At 49.6% G+C, this 19,668-nt stretch overlaps 6 protein-coding genes across 6 annotated transcripts; 4 read left to right on the top strand and 2 right to left on the bottom strand.

Moving 5' to 3' along the window:
- The first annotated feature begins 1,535 nt into the window (after positions 1 to 1,535).
- Positions 1,536 to 4,219, top strand: BDV38DRAFT_247359 (putative very-long-chain acyl-CoA synthetase family protein (CefD1)). Its single transcript, XM_032054654.1, has 3 exons — positions 1,536 to 2,213; positions 2,267 to 3,737; positions 3,792 to 4,219. Exons 1-3 carry the CDS (start codon positions 2,204 to 2,206, stop codon positions 4,207 to 4,209), a joined length of 1,899 nt encoding a protein of 632 aa, XP_031913226.1. The 5' UTR covers positions 1,536 to 2,203; the 3' UTR covers positions 4,210 to 4,219.
- A 66-nt stretch (positions 4,220 to 4,285) lies between these two features.
- BDV38DRAFT_247358 (flavin-containing monooxygenase) lies at positions 4,286 to 6,276 on the bottom strand. Its single transcript, XM_032054653.1, has one exon. The coding sequence runs from the start codon at positions 5,935 to 5,937 to the stop codon at positions 4,324 to 4,326; it is 1,614 nt and encodes a 537-aa protein (XP_031913225.1). The 5' UTR covers positions 5,938 to 6,276; the 3' UTR covers positions 4,286 to 4,323.
- A 207-nt stretch (positions 6,277 to 6,483) lies between these two features.
- BDV38DRAFT_247357 (uncharacterized protein) lies at positions 6,484 to 10,080 on the bottom strand. The gene is made up of 5 exons (XM_032054652.1): positions 9,457 to 10,080; positions 7,543 to 9,390; positions 7,410 to 7,486; positions 7,151 to 7,354; positions 6,484 to 7,088 (listed from the first exon to the last, which is right to left on the bottom strand). The coding sequence occupies exons 1-5, from the start codon at positions 9,836 to 9,838 to the stop codon at positions 6,591 to 6,593; spliced, it is 3,009 nt and encodes a 1,002-aa protein (XP_031913224.1). The 5' UTR covers positions 9,839 to 10,080; the 3' UTR covers positions 6,484 to 6,590.
- Positions 10,081 to 10,858: 778 nt separating this feature from the next.
- Positions 10,859 to 12,757, top strand: BDV38DRAFT_293162 (nucleobase cation symporter-1 family protein; the record flags this gene model as incomplete). The annotated part of the gene is made up of 7 exons (XM_032062188.1): positions 10,859 to 11,007; positions 11,054 to 11,199; positions 11,246 to 11,329; positions 11,383 to 11,388; positions 11,441 to 12,100; positions 12,159 to 12,454; positions 12,506 to 12,757. 7 exons carry the CDS (start codon positions 10,859 to 10,861, stop codon positions 12,755 to 12,757), a joined length of 1,593 nt encoding a protein of 530 aa, XP_031913223.1.
- An 87-nt stretch (positions 12,758 to 12,844) lies between these two features.
- On the top strand, positions 12,845 to 15,193 carry BDV38DRAFT_247355 (FAD-dependent oxidoreductase). Its single transcript, XM_032054651.1, has 2 exons — positions 12,845 to 13,482; positions 13,538 to 15,193. Exons 1-2 carry the CDS (start codon positions 13,229 to 13,231, stop codon positions 14,970 to 14,972), a joined length of 1,689 nt encoding a protein of 562 aa, XP_031913222.1. The 5' UTR covers positions 12,845 to 13,228; the 3' UTR covers positions 14,973 to 15,193.
- Positions 15,194 to 16,816: 1,623 nt separating this feature from the next.
- On the top strand, positions 16,817 to 18,802 carry BDV38DRAFT_293160 (putative integral membrane protein (Pth11); the record flags this gene model as incomplete). The annotated part of the gene is made up of 6 exons (XM_032062187.1): positions 16,817 to 17,030; positions 17,097 to 17,164; positions 17,237 to 17,448; positions 17,673 to 17,748; positions 17,817 to 17,957; positions 18,022 to 18,802. The coding sequence occupies 6 exons, from the start codon at positions 16,817 to 16,819 to the stop codon at positions 18,394 to 18,396; spliced, it is 1,086 nt and encodes a 361-aa protein (XP_031913221.1). The 3' UTR covers positions 18,397 to 18,802.
- Between the last annotated feature and the right edge of the window lie 866 nt (positions 18,803 to 19,668).

Raw genomic sequence — 19,668 nt, 5'->3', positions numbered from 1 at the left:
AGGTAAGAAGGAATGGTTTTGGGAACAGGAAGAACATGACCAGATGACTATTGGAAGGGCTTTTATACTTACTTCACCCTTGAGCCGACTATGACTCTCACATTGCAGATCCTATCTGCACCCCAGATTACATCTATGAAATTGCGGGGTTACCAACAGAAGGCCAAGAACGGTGATATCTACTTCCACGGGTTAGTCAATCCTACAACGGGAAGAAACGACCTATACAAACGTGAAGATAGCGTATAGCCCAAAGATTGGCAAACTCTGTCCAAATATACCTCATACTCAAGAGTTGCCATGTAGCAAAATAAGAAGATGCCCAGAGTGCCAGCTAGATTTCTTATCATCTGGAGCATGCTCTGCTTTGTCAAGGTGTGCCACGAGGTGAGGCCTGGGGAATTAGAGATAGCCCCATCATCGTGTTTACCCCAGATTCCAAGCTTTGCACTGCCTCCCCAGTCTTGGCTATGTATCTTTATCATGTCCGCAACTAGATATGGCCAGTGTCTACGGAGAGTGCAAGACCGCCAATCGCCCTTGGCGTGAACTTGGCAAATGGGATGACATAGTGCAATAGTGGTCGGACGTCTACAAGCGCGTCAGGATTAGGTTCCGCAACGCGGGGGCAAGGCTATAAGTGCTTGGCATGGTACATAAAGTGTGCTAGACAGCAGTAGTATTACTATTGGTCGGGGTTGAATTGTCCGGGAATTGTTGATTAGGAGAATGTCATGGCCGATACGGAGATCGTATGTCCGGGGTGCAATTATGGTGGTCGCTTACAGTTTCGACTAACAGGGTGAGATTTCCTACATTCAATATAAGGATAAGCAGGGATGGGGCCGAAGCCACTAATTGTGGCAATTGTCCAAGCCATGACGATTTTTGCGAGGCAGTACTTGGTATAAACAAGCCACTTAGTACCTGGTGTGGGCCCTGTTGACTAGAGGCCTAATGTTAACATAATTTTAAAAGGGTAACTATTCTATGTGCTATATCAATATACGAACCTTATATAGCTTTCATGATACTTAAGTGACAAAATCCAAATATCAACTATTTGGTGATAGACTACGACTGTTTGCCCCGGACCACACGCTGATTACGCACCTCACACACACCACGCCACTATGTAAGTAAGCAGCTAATTAGCTAACTGTCGACATCTCAACGGATTATTTACAAATTTGCTACGTCAATATATCGTCTGATTAGATTCATGCCCAAGTCCTCACCTGGAGCTAAAAAGCTCCACGGAGTATCTTGCCGCTCGGCATTTGTTACTATCGAGGCTACCAAGGATGAACCATGCTGAGATCTATGATTAGTGATACTACTGAACTCTGTTCAATGCTGTGGATCGACCTTGACGGTCTTGGGTGTATTGTTAGGATTCCTACGCAGGTTCCTTTGACGTCCCCCACTTACACCGAGGTCCCTCTCTATACAAGTCGGGCCGAACTAACGCCGATAGCCAACTTTTAGGGCTAAACTTGTTGACTCATTGGGATCCCCACTCAACTTTCAGTGGGACTTGAACCGCAAACAAACATGAAAATGTTGAGAAACAAACAAAAGGTGATACTGGTGAACCCTCGTAATAGTTCCTGGGGGTTGCTCGCTCCTCACCTTGCATAATTATGTGGGGAACTGCATGAACGTTCAGACCCAGTTTTCTACGTTGGCACCAACCACTCAGCATCGTCTGATGTTCTATGGCAAACCCGAGGCCTAGGGGCAATCTCCTAAAAGATCACCTCTCTCCTGGCCAGAGCCAGGGGAGATGGCTTGTCTATAACATTCGCTTCCGGGCAGTCGAGGCCTAATCTATGGGGAAGGAGCTTGGAGAAGTTGACGTGACCATCGTATTCGGCGTCGTGGCAACTCTCCTCTCGGCATAGTACGTTGATGAAAAACCGAGGGTAAAGGTGGACCCCGCATTTTTATGCTCCAGTTAGTGAGCTTCTCCCAACTATGCATTTCTCTTGCTCTGGTGTTATGTCGAAGATCGGCGTCTTTCCTATATAAGAGGGGGCATTGCGGAGCAACCGAGGGACTTTCAATGTCGGCTATAATGCACCGGCTAGGAAATACAAGATCGTCGAGTTCTCCGCATTCTTATCCTCTCTTACATATACATTTTCTGCTTCGGTGCGTTACAGGTGTCATCACTCTGTAATTAATTAGAGCACATACCAAAATGAGCCTCGGTGTGTATAATAATGACTCCATTCGGTATTCTCTATTCTAACAATATGTATAGCAGCTGCAGTCGCTGGTGGAGCGACATTGGCAGCGTATCTCAACGCCAAATTCCACATATCCAAGGATGTCTCCAGCCTTTTGAATGTCCGGAGCAGCGAGCGCGAGTATGCGCGCGCCGTCTCCCAGAAACAGGGCAATATCTGGTTCCTCTTCAAAGAGACCGCTACTCGATATCCCGATATGGTTTGCATTTGGACGCGGGAGCGATCATACACATACCGCGAAATCATGGCATTCGCGAATCAATACGGACACTTCTTTTTATCGAGGGGCGTGAAGAAAGGTGATCTTGTGGCGTTTTATTTGCAGAACCGGGCTGAGTTCATCTTCGCGTGGATTGGCTTGTGGAGTATTGGATGCGCGCCAGCCGCGATCAACTATAACTTGTCGGGCGATGCACTGCTGCATTGTTTGAAGATCAGCGGTGCCAAGCTGGTGCTGGTGGATGATGATGATGAGTGCCGTGCCCGCATAGACGAGTGCAAATCGTCGATCGAGGGTAAGCTCGGCATGGAGCTTATCATGGTAGATCCTACGTTTACTACCACCGTGCTGTCACGATTCCCCACAGACGTTCCTGAGAATGGCCGTCTGGCATTGAACATGGATGGCGAACACCCAGCTATTTTACTCTATACATCCGGCACTACGGGCATGCCGAAAGGCTGCGCCTTCACGATGTCCCGGTTATACACCACGGTGCTCCTACGCTCTGGCGGCATGGTGGCAGACAAACCAGGCCCCGACGGCGATCGTTGGTATAGCTGTATGCCCCTTTACCACGGGACCTCAGCAATTGCCATGATCAACTGTGTTGTGAGCGGAAGGGGCATTGGTCTGGGCAAGAAATTCAGTGTGCGACAATTCTGGAGTGATATTCGGGATTCTCAATCGACGTTTTTTGTTTATGTCGGAGAGGCAGCACGTTATTTACTCGCTGCGCCCCCCTCACCTGATGATCGAAACCACCGGGTGCGTTGTATGTACGGCAACGGCCTACGCCCGGATGTTTGGGACAAGTTCCGAGAACGCTTTGGCATAGCAGAGGTGGGAGAGTTCTTCAATAGTACCGAAGGCATCTTTGCCCTTTTCAACTACAACACTGGCCCGTTCACGAGCGGTAGTGTCGGTCACCACGGACTGATCATGCGTTTGCTGCTGCACAACGTGTTCATACCTGTGGCCATTGACCCGAATACAGGCGACGTCCTCCGTGATCCTAAAACGGGTTTTGTTGTGCGGGCCCCTTATGAGACGGGCGGTGAAATTATCGTGAACGTTCCAAACAAAGAGGCTTTCCAGGGCTACTGGAAGAATGAGGATGCAACCTCAAAGAAGTTCTTGCGTAATGTGTTCCGCAAGGGCGACATTTACTATCGATCTGGGGATGCTCTGCGCCGTCAATCTGATGGTCGGTGGTACTTCTTGGATCGCTTAGGAGATACGTTCCGGTGGAAGAGCGAGAATGTGTAAGTGCCTTTAACTCTGATCTGGTTGAGTAAATTGAACTGACGGTGGTACAGTGCCACCGCAGAAGTTGCCGAAGTCCTCGGTCAATATCCTGGTATCCTCGAAGCCAATGTCTACGGTGTCACTGTTCCACATCACGAAGGCCGCGCAGGCTGCGCAGCCCTTCAAATCAACCCGGAGGCTAATACAAACTTCAATTTTCAAGAACTTGCCAGGTTCGCTCGTTCCCGGCTCCCTAAATACGCTGTCCCAGTGTTCCTGCGCATTGTGGAGAGCTCGACCCATATCCATAACCACAAACAGAACAAAGTACCGCTGCGAGATGAAGGGGTCGACCCAGATAAGACTGGGACTAAGGTCGAGGAGGGTAAAGAAGATCAATTCTACTGGCTGCCCCCAGGGGATCCGTCATACAAGAAGTTCGGTAGGGGCGATTGGGAGGTATTACAGAGTGGTAAAGCTCGACTATAGCAACAGTATAAGACTTGAGTATAGAGAATATATATTCGTCAATGAAATCATGATTATCAATCCTTCTCTAGATTTACAGAAACCTCGGCGAGTGGTGTAATCTCGAAAATAAACCTATACAGTTTTAAATCCCTCCCATCCTTCTAATGCCTGTCGACACTGCTGTTCATAGAGTGCTAGACCACCCGGGAAATTAAGATGCTCTCGCTTCTTGCCGGGTATATTAGCTCCCATGTACCAGGAGTCCACCTTTGGCAACAAGGTCATGTCGGTAATTTGATTCACTAACTCCTTCCACTTCTGCTCTGCTTCGGCGGTAGGCTCAACATACGACAATCCACTCTTGTCGATCTTTTGAATCGCATCAATAACCCACTGGCCCTGAAGCTCAATGGACACCGGACCATTGCTGAGCGCCGTAGGGCCGTGAGCCCCGTAGATGAAAAACATATTCGGATAGCCATGGCTCGTCATTCCTAGGTACGTGTGGACACCACCCTTCCACTCCTCAGCCAGCGGCTTACCGTCCGTGCTTACAAGGCCCATATTCGTGATGGGACCGGTCACCGAGTCAAAGCCTGTAGCTACGGCAATAGCATCAACAGGATAAAAGGTTCCATCACTGGTGGTAATACCGGTGGGTTTGACCTCAGCGATGTTGACTTCACGCAGGTTGACAACATCAACGTTCGATCGATTGAACTGTTCGAAATAATCCTGCTCCAGCGAGGACCGTTTTGCCCCCAAAGCATGAAACGGCTCTAGCGGAGCCAGAAGATCCTTTTTGTGAGGATCAGCAATCCTCTCTCGTGTCTTCTTCGCCCAGAAATTATATAATTCACGATTCGCCTTCTCATCAAGCAATATATCCGAGTAGTTGTCCAGAATAAACGAAAACCCACCTTTCTTCCAATTCGCTTCGAACAAGGCCTCCCGCTCCGCAGGCGAAGCATCGAACAATTTCGTCGGTAGGAAATCCTCCAAATTGCCACTAAATGTTTTCGCTCTGTCTTCGAAGACCTGCGGGTAGCGGGAACGGATATGTGCTTGGTCCTCGGCCGTATAGGTTTCCTGGCCCATGGGAAGAGCTAGATTTGGCGTTCGTTGAAAAACAGTAAGAGTGTCTGCTTCCTTGGCCCATTCTTGGATGATCTGAACGCCGCTGGACCCCGTTCCGATAACAGCGACTTTCTTCCCTTTAACGTTCACTCCCTCCCGCGGCCAGACTGAAGAATGATAAACATCCCCCTGGAAAGTCTCCAGACCAGGGAAATCGGGTACATAGCGTTTTGTCGATGTTCCAACGCAGGGTAAAAAGAAACGCGAAGTAGCGGTTTTCCCATCCTCGGTCTTCACCTTCCACAGGGCGCTATCCCGATCGAACTGCGCCCCAACAACTCTTGTTTCGAACTCTACATCTTTCTTGACATCGAGTGCTTTACCCAGATGTTGGAAATACGCCTGCAGCTCATCACGGCAGGGAAACCTTTCCTTCCAGTCCCAGTCTTTCCATGCTTCCGGGATGGAGAGCTGGTAGATAAAACTATCCGTATCTACACGGGCACCGGGGTAGGTGTTCCAGTACCATACTCCACCGAGGTCTGGGCCGGTCTCGTAGATCTTGCACTTATAGCCTAGCTTGCGAAGCTGATACAAGAGGAAGATCCCGGAGAACCCGGCGCCGACGATGAGGATATCATAATCTGGTTTGGGATGAGATTGTGTCATTTTCGATGCTCAAAGATGGGTGCTTAGCTAAATTAGACAAGCGGATAGAGGGTAAAGATAATTAAAGTGTAGGAAGTGACGGCATCTCTGTCCATTTTATAACTTGACGTTTTCATCAACGGGAGTTTGGCCCCCGAATGGGTCTTCTTCCTTCCCACCAATTATTTTAGAGCTATCCCTTCTGATTTCCATGATCTGCGTCATCATTCGGATGTATATAACGCAACGACTAGCTAAATTTAGTGATCAGTAATCTGAGGGAATTAAGAGGAGCTGATTCTAGAGTTTAAGGTTTAGTGGCTATTGGTGGACATTCTAGAAGTGAGCGCTGTGTAGTTCCTTTTTGAAAATCTTACCCAGATAAGAATAAGCACTAGTCAGGTATCTCCACAAGACATACGGGCCAGCCAATGAAGTCATCTATTTGGTGGTCATCCAAATATAGCTAGAATCTTGGAGGTGCTTATATTTATCTTTTGAGAAGTCCTGTTGAGTTTTGAAGCTTAGGGTTGCTCAACATCAGGTGCGATGAAACCTATCTAATCCGATCAGTCCCCGTCTATCAGCAAGGCCCAACTCTGTCCTTCGTAGTACCTATCTACTACGGATGCTTTCAAAGAACTCCTATATACCGTTCAGGTTCCATCTGACACCTACTCAACTCTATTAAACTCCTCAATCACACTCCTCGGCTCCCAGTACTCCCCCAATTTCGTCCATTCCATATCCAATCCAAATCCCTTCGGACCACCAATGCCCAGTCCTTCTTTTGTCGTCCACAACGGATGTGCTGCCATGGCAACCACATTGACTTTGAGACCATATCGCAGTTCCTGCGATCCAATGGCCTCACCATCTTGTCCCAGTATCGAAATCAAATCAGGGACAGTGCAGATGATTTCCTGTTTGGATACCTCCTCTGGAGCATTGGGATCCGTATAAGCGGCATAAAGAAACTCATTCTGGAAGGGAATAACTAAGTAGCGATTCTCTTCCATACCATCACTACAACTAGAAGAAAGAGTAGTCTCCCGCTCGTCACTCCTCAGAGGTGCAAGCAGACAATAGCCCATTGTATAGCCGCGGCTAACATCTCGTTTGACGTCAATGATCTTGCCAGTGTAGAGGATTTTGCCGGGCGAGGTATCGAACTTCTCAGGTTAGTGTTGATCCTAATCCCAGTCGAGAAGAAATAGACGGGTAGGATAAATACAATAGCTTGAATCATGTCTGTCTTTGATCGGCGAGCACGACACACGGCTCTTCCGATGTACCACGCCTGAGAGATGGTGTTTGGTATGATATATTTCTTGGTCTGCGCGCCAGTAAGTGGTGCAGTTGATAGGGCGACCTTATTTCCCAGGTCGACGCATTGGCTTCGTGCCATAGTTTCGGCGCGGCGGTTACTTTCGGCATGCTGTTGGGGTTAGAACTTGATTGTATGTGTGGAGGTGTATAGGGTAGGACCGAACCAGAATGATGGATACATTCCCTCTTCCGTCTGCGACAGCGCAGGGAGTGGAGGAGAGTCCGTAGACGTATGGCGTACCTAGAAGGTTAGTACACATCGCGCTAACTTCGTCGATATTGAGTCAAGCAACTCACAATGCTCTAGCGTCGGGTATGCCCTGCCCATCAAGTCCCCATCCACTACCGGAATATCGTACATCACACCGGATGGGAATGCCGATAAACCATTCCCGCCTCCGATTTCGTCTGTCACGATGGCATGAAAGTCCTTCTTGCCGGTAATGTTAGCACAGCTTTCAATGGCCAGAGCCAATTCTGTCCCTGCTGAGAGACGCTCGCTGGATACGCTAGGAGCACCGAACCACGAGCCCATGACGCAGACATCCAAGTCCCTCAAGCTGGCAGCCTTGACGACGCGCATGTTTCCTGTGTATCCCGTATCTTGAAGAAATTGGAGGCAATGGAGGTACTGTATTCGAGAAGGACCGCCGCCGCCTGTTCCCAGGACTCCTGTGCCGGCGGCCATAAACTCTAGGTCGACGGGGGATATGAACCATGTGTTGTTGCGGACATCGGGTCGATATGTATCCAGATCGATCTGGAGTGCTGGCTTCGCATCGAAATGGAGTGTCTCGCGCGGTGAATTGATGTTGCTAGGTTCATCATCGTTTGCGTCGAGATCGTCGCTTATACTCTCCTGGAAGATGTTGGATTGTGGTGCCACCTGGTTATCAATACTTAGGAGGGCAAGATTCCCAATCGCCTTGATAACCAGCCGTGTCGCCTTATTTGTAGCATAGGCAAGAGGGATCTTTTCGACTGTAGCGATCCTGACCCCTTCTTTTTCTGCTCCACGGGCAACAGCTGCATCTATCGCCTGTTGTTTCGCTGCTTTGAGCACCTGCTTCTCATCACGGCCCTCTAGTAACTCAATCACGTCTATCTCTCCGGCTACCTTAGCAATAGCCGCTCCAACGGCATTCGCAGAGTCATGGTGCGGCGGGAAGATGCACTCCGCGACACCATTCAAGGCATCCATGTGAATGACCGAGCCACCACCCACAAGCAGTAGCACAACTGGCTGGTCGGAGATCTTCATACCATCAATGGCACGCTCCAGGACTTTCCGAATCTGTTGGCGGGCCTTGGTGACAACCTCCGCAGGAACATGTTTTACCTTCTTGCGGTCCCCAATATCGGCCTTTCCAGACGCTGTAACAATATCTGTCGCAGTCATCACATCACCACCGAAAACCATGGCACGGCTAGTGAGATAATGGCCCACCGACTCTGGCCCAACACTAACAACCCCAGTCTGTCCATCCACAACCACACGACTACCACCACCAAGCCCAACCGATAGAACCTCAGGCATTGAGAACGCAGTCCGCACGCCTCCAACCTCCACGAAGTTCGGTGCCTGGCGTGGAAATCCAGATGGAAGCAGCGCGCAGACGTCGGTGGTTGTTCCACCGATATCAACGACCAGAACCTGCCGATCCGATTGTTTCGGACCACCACCCCGATCCAAGTTAGCAAGAAAAGCAGCGCCAGTCATACTGTTAGTCGGACCACTGGCGAAGGTCTTGATGGGTAATTCAGCCGCCGTGGCTGCATCAGTCAAGGTACCGTCATTTTGGGTAAGATACAGCGGACAACGCAGTTGTAGTTTGGCCATTGCGCTACAAAAGGCTCGCACCGTTTTCCTCGCGAAGGCAAGAATGGAGGCATTGAGGATAGTCGCGTTTTCTCTCTCCAAGAACCCGATGCGACCGATAGAATGCGAACAGACGACGGATAGCGAGGGGTCAAAGCCGAGCATGAGCTTTTTACAGGTCTCTTCGTGAATCCCATCGTGATCTAATGGCGAAAACACGCCCAGAAGAGCTACCATCTTGATACCTGCATCCTGAATGCTCTTCACGGTAGCTTTAATCTGATCTACATTCAATGGTGCGATTTCGCGCCCGTCGATTTCAAGGCCTAGCAATGTTATGTTATATTGTTACCCGCTCAGTCAAGCATGACAAGATATAGTATCGTACTCACCACCATCCAAATAAAACACTGGACCACCCATGATTCTCTTTAAATCAGACGGAAACTCCGCGAAAGGCGGCACCTGTCTCGTAAAGGGACCACAAAGTCGCACGACAGCGACTTTACTCAGTCGACTCGAGTCTGCCTGAACAACTGCATTGACAAAATGCGTCGTGCCGATCGCGACACTAACAACATCCTGCCGATCGACATGGGACCGTTCCAGTGCATCCTGAATTGCGGTATATATACCAGACGTCACGTCCGGTGTCGTTGGAGTTTTCGTGGAAGCGCAGACACCGCGTGAGGGAGAGTCAATAGCAAGGATATCGATGATCGCAGCGTCGGTATTTGTGCCGCCGACGTCGACGCCGATACGATATTTAGTCATTTTGATCTGGCAGGATGAACCTTGCTGACAGCTACTCTTCGCTATGGCGTGATCATGGGTTATGGGTACTTTGCTTAAACGAAATATTCCGCTCGAGGTCGTTTATCGTTCGATCTCCCAGTCAGAAGGTATTCTCTACGTTGAGGAACCGGCACATGCAAGTTCTGTCCAGAATAAGCAGGTCGCCATACAGTTAATGGCTGGAGGGCGAAGAGATTAAATTGGCTGGTGGTTGAGTGGCGTCTTGATTAGGGCGCGGGGCAACGGGTGACCCCCCCTCACGGCATGGAGTTGATAGAAGATGGACATATTTGATACTGGCATATTTGGAGAAACATATATGAGGCTCTAATATGGAAACAATTCAGAAATATGATCTGATGCCATTATAATATACACCGAGCAAATTTAGCGGAGCACGTTTTGTATCCCAACGGGTGCTTGTGATTGTGTCCTCACGAGGACGAGGAATGTAAGAAAGAAGAAAGCAAAAGAGAAGGGGGAAAGTAAGGGGGAATGAGTGGGCTAGACAGGGGACGAAGAGATAGGCCATATATTGACCGATTGTGAATTCTTCATGCTTGACCATGATATGGTTTTTCTCAACACCACTCAGACGCCCTTGGTGTACCGAAGGGTTCACATTTAACCTATCAGCTCCCCTCTAGTTTTACCTTTGCCGTATCATTCCCTATGCCGGTGTCTTGATCTGTTGCTACAGTCAGTGAGGATGGTGCCTACCTATGCAAAAGATAATCTCGGATGCAAGGAGCATGGCAAGATAGCGACTCACAGCTGTACTGACATGGGCCTCACACCTTGTTTGCTTCCTGTAAGTGGACACCAAAGTTCTGTGCTTATTTTACTGTGTAACAGATACGTGTGTCAATCACGAGAGGGTCACAGCTAAGCATTCTTCCCTCGTTGAAAATCTCTGGTGTCTAGTATTACGGGATTATATATATTCAACTCGGAACCACAATGCAAATGACAAGTATTGAATTGTATTCTTTGACCAATATGAAAAACACTATTCTCAAACACCTCGAAGTCCCCCATGACGGAGGGCAAATCCCCAGCCGATGGACCAACAATGATATTAAGCCCATTGAAGCAGACCGGCGAACCTGGAATTTCTGGACTTTCCATAACTTTTGTATGCTCATCCAGCATTGCCGGAAGGAAACAATCTGACAGACAAGGCGTTCTGGCCAGCTCAAACATTTCAGTCTACATGATAGGAAGTTCGTTGATTGCCATGGGATTAACCTGGCGTCAGTCGCTGGCTGCGATCGTTGCTGGCAATATAATTGCAGTTGGGCTACTTGTGATAAACTCGTTCCCGGGAATGTTCTACCATAGTGAGTCCACAGCTCATGTAGTTGAACACAGCATTGACATCCCTAGTCGGGTTTCCTTTAGTCAATAGGTATGTCTGGGGTCTCTACGGTAGTCTATTTGTTCTGTGGAATCGGATTTTACTCTCCATCGGTGAGTTGCCCATCCTAATCGACGTCGCTAAAGATCAGCTAACATGCATGTAGTCTGGTGTAGGTCTCTCATTACCGACGCCGATCGCAGCGAACTCATTATGCATGATAGATGCGGTTCAAGCATGGATTGGCGGTGAATGCATATACGTCTCATTGTGCGCAATTTGGCCATCTCTCCAAAGCCGGATTCCGAATCATATGCCCGAGTCGACAGGAATGACCACGGCGCAATTTGTGGCGTACATTATCTTCATGGGACTCTCCTTGCCGATGTTACATATCCGTCCACACAAACTGCAGATGTTCTTCTATATCTCGTCAGCCATAATCCTAGTGTTCGAGATCGTCATCCTTATCTGGGCGCTGGTCAGCATGGACGACAGGGGGTTTGGCAATACGATCTCAGAGCCCGGAGCAGGTGGCTCCGGATGGACGATTGCCTTTGGTATCATGAGTACTATGGGAGGTGCAGCTGCTGGGATCTTAAACCAGAATGATTATACAAGGTTTGCGCGAACACCTCGCGAGGCAATCCTCGGACAACTGGTCAGCTTTCCCTGTTATAGCATCCTATGTGCGACCGTGGGAATCCTCGTCACGGCGGCCACGCAGAATCGCTATGGTCAACCGCTGTGGAGCTTGCCCGCCCTGCTCAGCACTATCCTGGACGATGGGGGTTCACGCTCGAGAGTGGCCGCGTTCTTCGGGGGAGCTGCGCTCAGTGTGTCGCAGATGGGATTGAATGTGCCTGCAAATGCCTTCGCGGGAGGTTGCAATCCCTCGTTATTTCCGACCATTTTTCGCAACTAACTTCTGCGCAATGATAGGGTTTGACATGGCGGCCACATTTCCGAAATACATAAACCTTCGTCGCGGCGCCTATATCACAGCCCTGGTGTCGATCGCATGCAATCCATGGAAACTGGTCAACACCGCCACCACGTTCTTAGCAGTTCTTAGTAGTTACTCCATCTTTCTAGGACCCATGGTAGGGTCGATGATAGCGTCTTATTTCACCGTGATGCGGCGCAAGATCAAGGTGGAGGATTTGTTTCCATGTCACGAGGGGACCAAAGGCATCTACTGGTACACATACGGGGTCAATTGGCGAGCCCCCGTTGCGGTTAGCCTTTCCCAATTCTTGGGCTGTTTGGAATTAGACTGACAACAACAGTGGCTTTGTGGAATGGTTCCTTCACTCCCTGGGTTTGTGGCCCATGTCGATCCCGGCGTGGTAATTCCCCTGGGGTTCACGCGGATTTACTACGTTTGCTTCCTAACGGGCACGGCAATTAGTGCCGCGGTATACACGGCATTGCATTACATCTTTCCGACCCCTGAGGTGCGGACTTTTGTCGAGAAAGCGCCGTCGCCGGCAGTGTTGATGCAGGAATACCGATCACGATGGGACCGAGAGGACGACTAGGGCAATGAGATTATGGAACAAGTGAAACCGTGAGCAGCACCCATGAGGGATTTTTTTTTTCTTTTTCTTTTTCATTTGGCTAGATTGATTTTTTTTTGATGAACTGATAATTAACTTATATTGCATTCTCAAATGAATTACTCCGGAGTCCACGATTGGATGTTGTAGGCTCAACTAGAGCGAGTTTTCTCGCACGTTTCGCCGACCAATTTATTAGCTCCACCGCGTCCTTTAGGTTACAGTAGTTCATCACCGGTGGGTTTTCGGGGACCCAATGGCATGAGCGTTGACCCATCAGAAGGTTTAACCTGAATCAGGCACACAAGATTTAGTTAGGAGTGACCGTTTTGCTTAGACCAGTCCGTAATCGCCGCTCCACTCCATGTGTGAGGGATCATAAAGGTGCAGCTCGTCCCGGCTTGTCTTGCATTCCATCCCTGCACCGGTGAAACCTCTTGACAACCCACCAATATGTTCGGTCAAGCTACGGGCTTGTCGCTCTTGACAGGCCTTCTGGCCGCAGCTTCTGTGAAAGCGGACTCCAACTGTCGCTGCTTCCCTGGTGATCCTTGCTGGCCATCCCAGGATGTGTGGGCTAAATTCAACGAATCGGTTGACGGCCGCCTGGTAGCCACCGTGCCTCTGGGTACCCCTTGCCACGACCCCAATTACAACGCCGCTGAATGCAAGACGCTTAGCGAACAGTGGACTGACCCGGCGCTTCAGTAAGTCTGCGTCTGGTATCCATGGCCGTAGGGGGTTTCCGCTAATTAAAAACAGCTATGAAACCTCGTCTTCGATTATGGCTCCTTGGTTCACGAATGGAACCTGCGATCCCTTCCACCCCGAATCGAAGCCCTGCACCCTCGGAAACTACGTCGTCTACGCTGTTGATGTCGCGAAGAAGGAGCATGTCTCCACAGCGCTGAAGTTCGCGAAGGAGCATAACATCCGTGTGGTTCCCCGGAACACTGGACATGATTACAACGGCAAGTCCACCGGAGCCGGCGCGCTGGGTATCTGGATGCACCATCTCAAAGATATTGAAATCAAGGACTACAAGGACAAGCACTACCAAGGCAAGGCCATCAAGATGGGTGCCGGTGTGCAAGGTGGAGAGGCGTACCAGGCCGGCCACAATGCAGGTCTTCAGGTGGTCGGCGGCGAATGTCCGTCCGTGGGCATTTCTGGCGGTTACACCCAGGGCGGAGGTCATTCGGCCCTGTCATCGCGGTATGGACTTGGCGCTGACCAGGCGCTTGAGTGGGAGGTGATTGACGGCGAGGGTAACTTCATTACTGCCACTCGCGACAACGAATACTCCGACCTCTACTGGGCTCTCAGCGGCGGCGGTGGTGGTTCCTATGGGGTCGTCTGGTCGCTGACTTCCAAGGCGCACGCTGGCACTCCGGTATCGGGTTACAACTTGAGCTTCACCAATGCTGGCATGTCCCAGGATACCTTCTATGAGGCTGTCTCGCTCTGGCAGACCGTGCTGCCCTCGGTCGTGGACGCCGGTGCCATGGCCGTCTGGATGTTCACCAACACCAGCTTTCTCATCACGCCGTTGACCGGTCCCAACATCCCGGTCGCTGACCTGGAGGCCCTTGTGAAACCCTTCACCGACGGACTGACGAAGCTGGGAATCACCTACACAACCTACTCCAAGCAGTTCGACAGCTACTTGGAGGAATTCAACGCCATGCAGGGCGCGATCGAGGTGGCCACCGCCCAGTATGGTGGATGGCTGATCCCCCGGTCGGTGGTGGAAAACAACAACGACGGACTTACGGCCGCATACAGACAGATCACCGAAGATGGAGCCACCTTTATCGGCGTGGGCCTGAATGTCTCCAAGGCGTTAGTGGGGGATGTCGACAACGCGGTGCTGCCCGCTTGGCGTGAGACCCTGATCCACACCACCATCACCACCCCCTGGAAGTGGGATGCCCGCAGTGAGATGCTTGCCGAGCAGGACAAGATGACCAGCCACTATATTTCAGCCTTGACCAAGGTCGCTCCGCACTCCGGGGCTTACCTGAACGAGGCCGACTTCCGTCAACCTAACTGGCAGAAATATTTCTACGGTGACAACTACGCAACCCTGCGCAAGATCAAAGCTAAATACGACCCGGGCAATCTCTTTTACGCCACTACCGCTGTCGGAGCGGATGAGTGGACCGTTCGTGAAGATGGTCGTTTGTGCAGTGTCTAGGAAGAAGACGGGGATGAACAAAGAGTGGCGGAATTTTTAGGGAACTGTACATAGAAACTAAAGTGAGATAAAGTTACTTAGACTGATATTCATCCATGGATTATGCTTCAATATTCCTTGGGGAGCCAATGCGTGCACTTCATGGGTGGCATTTTCCCGGAATTTTTCCGCTAGTGGAACCAGTGGAGCAAAATAGTTCGAATGCTTAGGGTTAATTGTCACGTCAATCACGATCCTTCGCTCCAGGAGACTGCGTAATATCCCCGAATATTTTTATTGATCGCATCAACCGAAAAGCAATGCCGCCGTCTATCTTTACTGAATGGTATTTCTTCGCCCCCTAAACTAGTCAATGCCAGGTGGAGATCTGATCGTACGTTTCTCATTCTCAGTCCAGCTTCCAGAAGGCAGGAGGCAGAAGAATTGAATCTGAGACTCTGAACCTCGGCTCTCCGGCATTGCTCGGAGGACGGAGGTTGCAGTAGTCCGTTAATATATTTTAATAGGTATGCATTTTGTAATCCGCGGAACAATCTTCCAGAGCGAACGCATTTGGCAGGTCAACCGCAGTCACCTTCTGCTCGTGGCGCCTTTAGAGTGCACATTCAAAGCTTATCTTGGCAAGGGTTATCCCTTTCCATGGGGCGATGCCACTACCTTCCCTTCGCAGACGTAGTCGAGCAAATAGACTGCCATCTGATCCATGGGTTGCAGTTCGCTAAAGATCCTCCATCTTTGATCTGACCTCTGCAGATCGGTGCACGGCACCACAATGACCACACATCCTCCATGGATTGAATTTGTGTTCAATCTCCTTCTTCTTGGCGACTGGCATCTGCGGTAAGGGTACAAGCAATGATCTGGTTTATTTGCTTGAGTGTACTATCACGTCAAAACCCACCTTTTTCTCCCCACATTAACGGGCATCTGTTGCCTGATTCGGGCTTCTCATCACGTGCACATCGGGTCATTTTCGGGAGTGTTTTTTGAATGTCTCGCAGCCGAATTCAAATTCCTAATTTGTCAAGGCTTTGCAGGACTGATTCCTGTTTTAGCAAAGGCCCTTGACCCGTAATTCCGAATCTTAGCATTTCTGTGCAGACCGTACAGAGTAACACCGACTGCTACACTATCCTGGCGGGCGGCGAGGTTGCAATTCCATAACTACGCTACGTCATACATTGAATAATTTTGAATACTAGCTTCATACATTCTTGACTCTTGTATTCCGATTCCTATAGCAAGATCGCATATACTCTACTCCGCGTGTGTCCACAGTCCAACTATTGGCACGCCGAGAAATAGGGTCGACACAGTCACGGGAAGCAATTTATACGTAACACACTTACTCCTCCCTCCACCGGAGAAATCCGACCCTGGAAATCCCAAGCCACTATTTGAACACCATTAATCGAAATGCCAGTGGAACAGATGATTATCCGCCCCATAGCCCCATACATCAGGCTCAAACTTTACACTAGGGACCCATTAAGCAACATACCAACTATTCAGGGCACTCACACACGGCCCCCCCCCCTTGCTTTTGTTTCCAGAAGACTGGCTCAGCTCGAGTTGCAGCTGCAGGGGTGCACATTTTAGTATTCCTCGTGGTGGAGAGAGTTAATCTCTGGTGGCGTTCTGCTGCAACTAGTGAGTGCAGAGCGAGATTGTTATTGAACCTTGGTATGAAATGAGCAGGTCAAAAAAAAATTGAAACTTTGAACAATCAATTTCATTTTAGAATGTGCACCACTAAAGCCTCCCTGGCATCTTTATCCCCCCCGGTCTAGCCCCCATTCTGCAATTGACATGAGTTGTTGAAGTTGTGACACTGTTTCAACACCATGGGCTGGGTGTACAATCTCGAAAAGCCCGATCCACACAGTGATTTTGGCCAAGTTATTGCCATATGTCTGGTGTTCGCGATCGCAGCCCTTCTAGCTGTTGCCCTGCGGTTCTACATCCGAATTCACACCAAGAGAGCATTATGGCTGGATGATTATGCCGCTCTTTACAGTGCGCTCATGGTCACCGGATATGGTGTGAGTAGTATATATCGTGAGTGGTCTTCTATGGTGGTTGGAAAAAGAACAAGAAAGACTAGATCCCTAACAACGGCCACAGAGACTCGATGGGGTCTCGGTCTTCATGCTGAGTACTTTCCCACGGCCAATGTGAAGGAATTCAGTAAGGTATGTGTTGGTTTCCTGACTGCCTGCCCCTCCGGGCCGTGGATGAGCGCTCTTAACGTTTCGCTCGTTCAGATCCAATATGTTGGCGGTCCGTTATACGCGATGTCTTTGCTGGGGTTTAAGGTCTCGCTACTGGCGTCGTACCTTCGTATCGGTGGATTTGTGAAGGTGTACCGAACCATCATTATCGTTGCGATCGTGGCCGTGGCGATCAACCAAGTCATCTTCACCTTCCTCTTTATCTTCCCGTGCAAACCGGTATGGAATCAAGACCACACCTACCAGTAGGCGACGATGTTGACGCGACCACAGATCGCAATGCAATGGGATACGAGCCTTAGCGGGACTTGTATCAATACCCTGAAGTCATACTATGGTGCGTAATCACTAATGGATCACTTGGTGTGAGGGTTTAACTAACAACCCTCCAGCTCTCGCAGGTTCGCATTTCTCACTTATGCCATCCATCTATTGCTTGTCCAATTCTTAACGACCATTCAGGAACCAGTCTAGGGTTCGACATCATCATCATCGCCCTCCCTCTCCCCGTCCTCTGGAACCTGCAACTCGGAAAACGACAAAAGGTAATCCATCCCGGTTTCTCTTACTTTGCATACAAAGAATCGAGGAAGTTAAAACTTCAATCCCCCAGGTCGCTCTCTGCTGCGTATTCGCCCTCGGGTTCTTCGTAACAATCATCCAAATAATCCGCATCTTCACCATCGCACGACTCAAGACCTACACGGATAGTAAACCGGTCATTTTATGGTCCATCATCGAGACCAGCTTAGCAGTGAGTCCCCTCCCCAGCCAATACCTCCTCCTCCCAAACTAACACCCCACTCCACAACCAAAAGGTAATAATAGCCTGCGTCCCAACCTACGGCCCTTACTTCCGCGTCTTCGTCTCCAACATCAGTTCCTACCGCCGCCGCCCAACCGGACAAGACTACCCCCTCACCTCAGGAAACCGTCAAACACGAGCCTCCAGTCGGAAACTGGCTCTCAGCAACCTTGGCCGCGACGATGCCAGGTTCGATATCCCCCGAAGCCCCCGGCCATACGATAATAGCACGCCGCACACAACGACGATATCATCATCGAAAGTGACAGCAGATAATGACTCGGAAGAACATATCCTGGGAAATACCAATCAGGGCATGTTTGCCAGTGTCGGGGACCCGGAGAGGGGCATTCATAAAGTTATGGAGGTTACGGTTGAGAGGCATTAGCCAGTCGGCATTGGACCGAGTTATATTACGTATGTATGTTTATTTTGAGGGTGGAATCTTGGCGGGAGTAATTGGGTTGCTTTTGGGAGGGTTTGGGATGGGTTAATGATTGTATATTATTCTTTTTCGTTTCTTAGAGGGTGGAATAGACCTTTCCTGTATATAGAGAGTATTCGAGGTGGCATGGGTGTTTCGATACCGATCGATCAACAACTAATCCCAAGGGCGAGCGTTCCGGAGACCCATCTGGGAATTGGCTTTCGCTTATAGATCCTGAATCATGACTTTGAACTATCAAGCGAACTCGATGTTGAGCCCCTTTATAGCTAGCTCCCCACAGAGGCAAACCTAGCACAGCATTGTGGCAAAAGCAGCACGACCACCCACATCACCATCACAATCATCAATAGCAACCGTTAGCAGAGAGGCAAATTTATTATGTCATAAAAGAGTCAAGACAATGTGGCTTAAAGTCTAACCAGTGATGTTGTCATACTTCTCCCAAGATAGGAATAATGCAGATCATGGAAGTACCCACAATCCAGGCACTTTTTCTGCAGAATACTCAGACCTCGTAAAAGCGGATCTAGCGCTGATGCCCCTTTAGTCGCAAGGCTTAGTTTGACACCATTTTGGGTCCAATCCAGTCTATACCAGTTCTGGGTCTAGGCGCAGCGCATCCCTGCTTAATCTGACTCGAGCAGGTGGCGACACTTGTCTGGATAGCAAACAGGTAGATGGGTGAGCTAATCTGGATAGATTAATATGTTGACTGCCACGTTTTCGAAGCGTTTCTATCCCTACTTAACTACTACTTTGCAGGATTATGTAGATGCTGTGGTACTTGACTGTGAGGGATTACTGTGGCGATATGTTATAGTCTACTATGTAAGGGGTCTATGCGGAACTCACTAGGACTGGAGGAGATCGGTCAGCAATGTACATTACCTCTCCTGACTCTGACTCTTCAATAATATACTGGCTAATCAAGCCCAGGGTTTCTAATGATGGCCGATTGGATAACCCCGCAGACGGAGACCGTGTACGCCAAGCTATGCGTCACATTGTAGACGCAGCTGAAACGACGGCAAAAGTAAACGGGATGTATCCTCCCTTCCAGCACTGTAATTATGCTTCGCGGGATCAGGATCCATTGGCAAGTTATGGGGCTGAGATTGTGGATAGGTTGAAGGATATTGCGTTGAAGTATGATCCTGATGGTGTGTTTGAGACGTTGCAGAGTGGTGGATGGCTGTTTTCTAAGGTTCTCCG

This window comes from Aspergillus pseudotamarii (assembly GCF_009193445.1).
Source record: "Aspergillus pseudotamarii strain CBS 117625 unplaced genomic scaffold BDV38scaffold_29, whole genome shotgun sequence".
NCBI lineage: Eukaryota > Fungi > Ascomycota > Eurotiomycetes > Eurotiales > Aspergillaceae > Aspergillus > Aspergillus pseudotamarii.
Note: the sequence above shows the minus strand (reverse complement) of the source record. Positions and strands in the feature narration are given on the sequence as shown.